The following is a 1,425-nucleotide window of genomic DNA, read 5'->3' on the forward strand; positions in this document are numbered from 1 at the left end:
GCTCCCCGGCAGGACCTTCAACGATGAGTCCCCGCTCGGCATCCGGCGCATCCTCTCCCAGTCCACGGACTCGCTCAACGTGCGCAACCGCACGCTCTCCGTGGAGTCGCTCATCGACGAAGGTAGGAGGCGGCGGCGGCGGCGGCGGCGGGGCGCGCGGCGGCCCCTCCGCTCACGCTGCCCTTCCTCCCAGGCCCCGACGTCATCCTCAACCAGCTGATGAGCGACTTCGAGACGGACGGGAAGGACTTCGAGGCCGACTCCTGGAGCCTGGCCGTGGACAACAACTACCTGCAGCAGCACAAGATGGACGTCATGAAGCGGCAGGACGTCATCTACGGTGCGCGGGGACGCGGGGGGACGCGGCGGCGGGGAGGGGGGGACGCGGCGGGGACGCGGGGGCCTCACGCCGCGCCGTCCCTCGGCAGAGCTGATCCAGACGGAGATCCACCACGTGCGCACGCTGAAGATCATGGGCGACATGTTCCGCAAGGGCATGCTGGAGGAGCTGCAGCTGGAGCCCGCCACCGTGCAGAGCATCTTCCCCTGCGTGGACGAGCTGGGCCAGATCCACGAGCGCTTCCTCGCCCAGCTCCTGGAGCGCCGCAGGGAGTCCCTGGCCCAGGACAGCAACAAGAACTTCGTCATCAACCGCCTCGGCGACATCCTCGTCGGCCAGGTGGGCGCGGGCGGGTGCGCGCGGGCCCCCCGGCCGCCCGCCCGGCCGGCTCCTCGCTCACGGCCCCGTCCCGCCGCAGTTTTCGGGCGCCAGCGCGGAGCAGCTGAAGAAGGCGTACTCCGAGTTTTGCAGCCGGCACAACAAGGCCGTGAAGCTCTACAAGGAGCTGCTCGCCCGCGACAAGCGCTTCCAGCAGTTCATCCGGGTGAGCGCGCGGCCCGCGGCGCGGCGTCTCCCCGGCGGGCTCGGCGCCGCTGACGCCGTCCGTCCCTCTCCCTCCGGCGCGCCAGAGGATGACGCGGTCCCCGCTGCTCCGGCGACACGGCGTGCCCGAGTGCATCCTGCTGGTCACGCAGAGGATCACCAAGTACCCGGTGCTCATCGAGCGCGTCCTCAAAAACTCCAAAGGTAGCGGGGCCGGGGGTGGGGGGACGCGTGGGGCCACCCGCCCGCCCGCGGGGGCCTTCGGGTCCTGACTGCGTCGCCTTCCGCCCGCCGCAGACAACGAGGCCGACTACGCGGACCTGTCGCGAGCCCTGAAGCTGGTCAAGGAGCTCATCTCGTCCATCAACGAGGAGGTGCACACGTTCGAGATGAACGCGCGGCTGCAGGAGGTGTACGGGCGCGTGGACGGCCGCGCCAAGGTGCCGCTGCTCTGGGAGAGCCGGGCCGGCGTCTTCTGCAAGGACGAGCTGCTGCGGCGCAAGCTGGTGCACAGCGGCTGCATGCTCTGGAAGACGGCGGCC

At 70.7% G+C, this 1,425-nt stretch overlaps 1 protein-coding gene across 1 annotated transcript; it reads left to right on the top strand.

Annotated features, from left to right (window-relative positions):
• Positions 1 to 4: 4 nt before the first annotated feature.
• On the top strand, positions 5 to 1,419 carry LOC146598515 (rho guanine nucleotide exchange factor 2-like; the record flags this gene model as incomplete). Its single annotated transcript, XM_085300199.1, has 6 exons — positions 5 to 122; positions 194 to 340; positions 429 to 679; positions 759 to 884; positions 970 to 1,087; positions 1,181 to 1,419. Coding segments are annotated over 6 exons (999 nt in total), but the record flags the coding sequence as incomplete, so codon positions are not given.
• Between the last annotated feature and the right edge of the window lie 6 nt (positions 1,420 to 1,425).

This window comes from Rhea americana, unplaced genomic scaffold (assembly GCF_003343005.1).
Source record: "Rhea americana isolate MKP2758 unplaced genomic scaffold, rheAme1 scaffold_1619, whole genome shotgun sequence".
NCBI lineage: Eukaryota > Metazoa > Chordata > Aves > Rheiformes > Rheidae > Rhea > Rhea americana.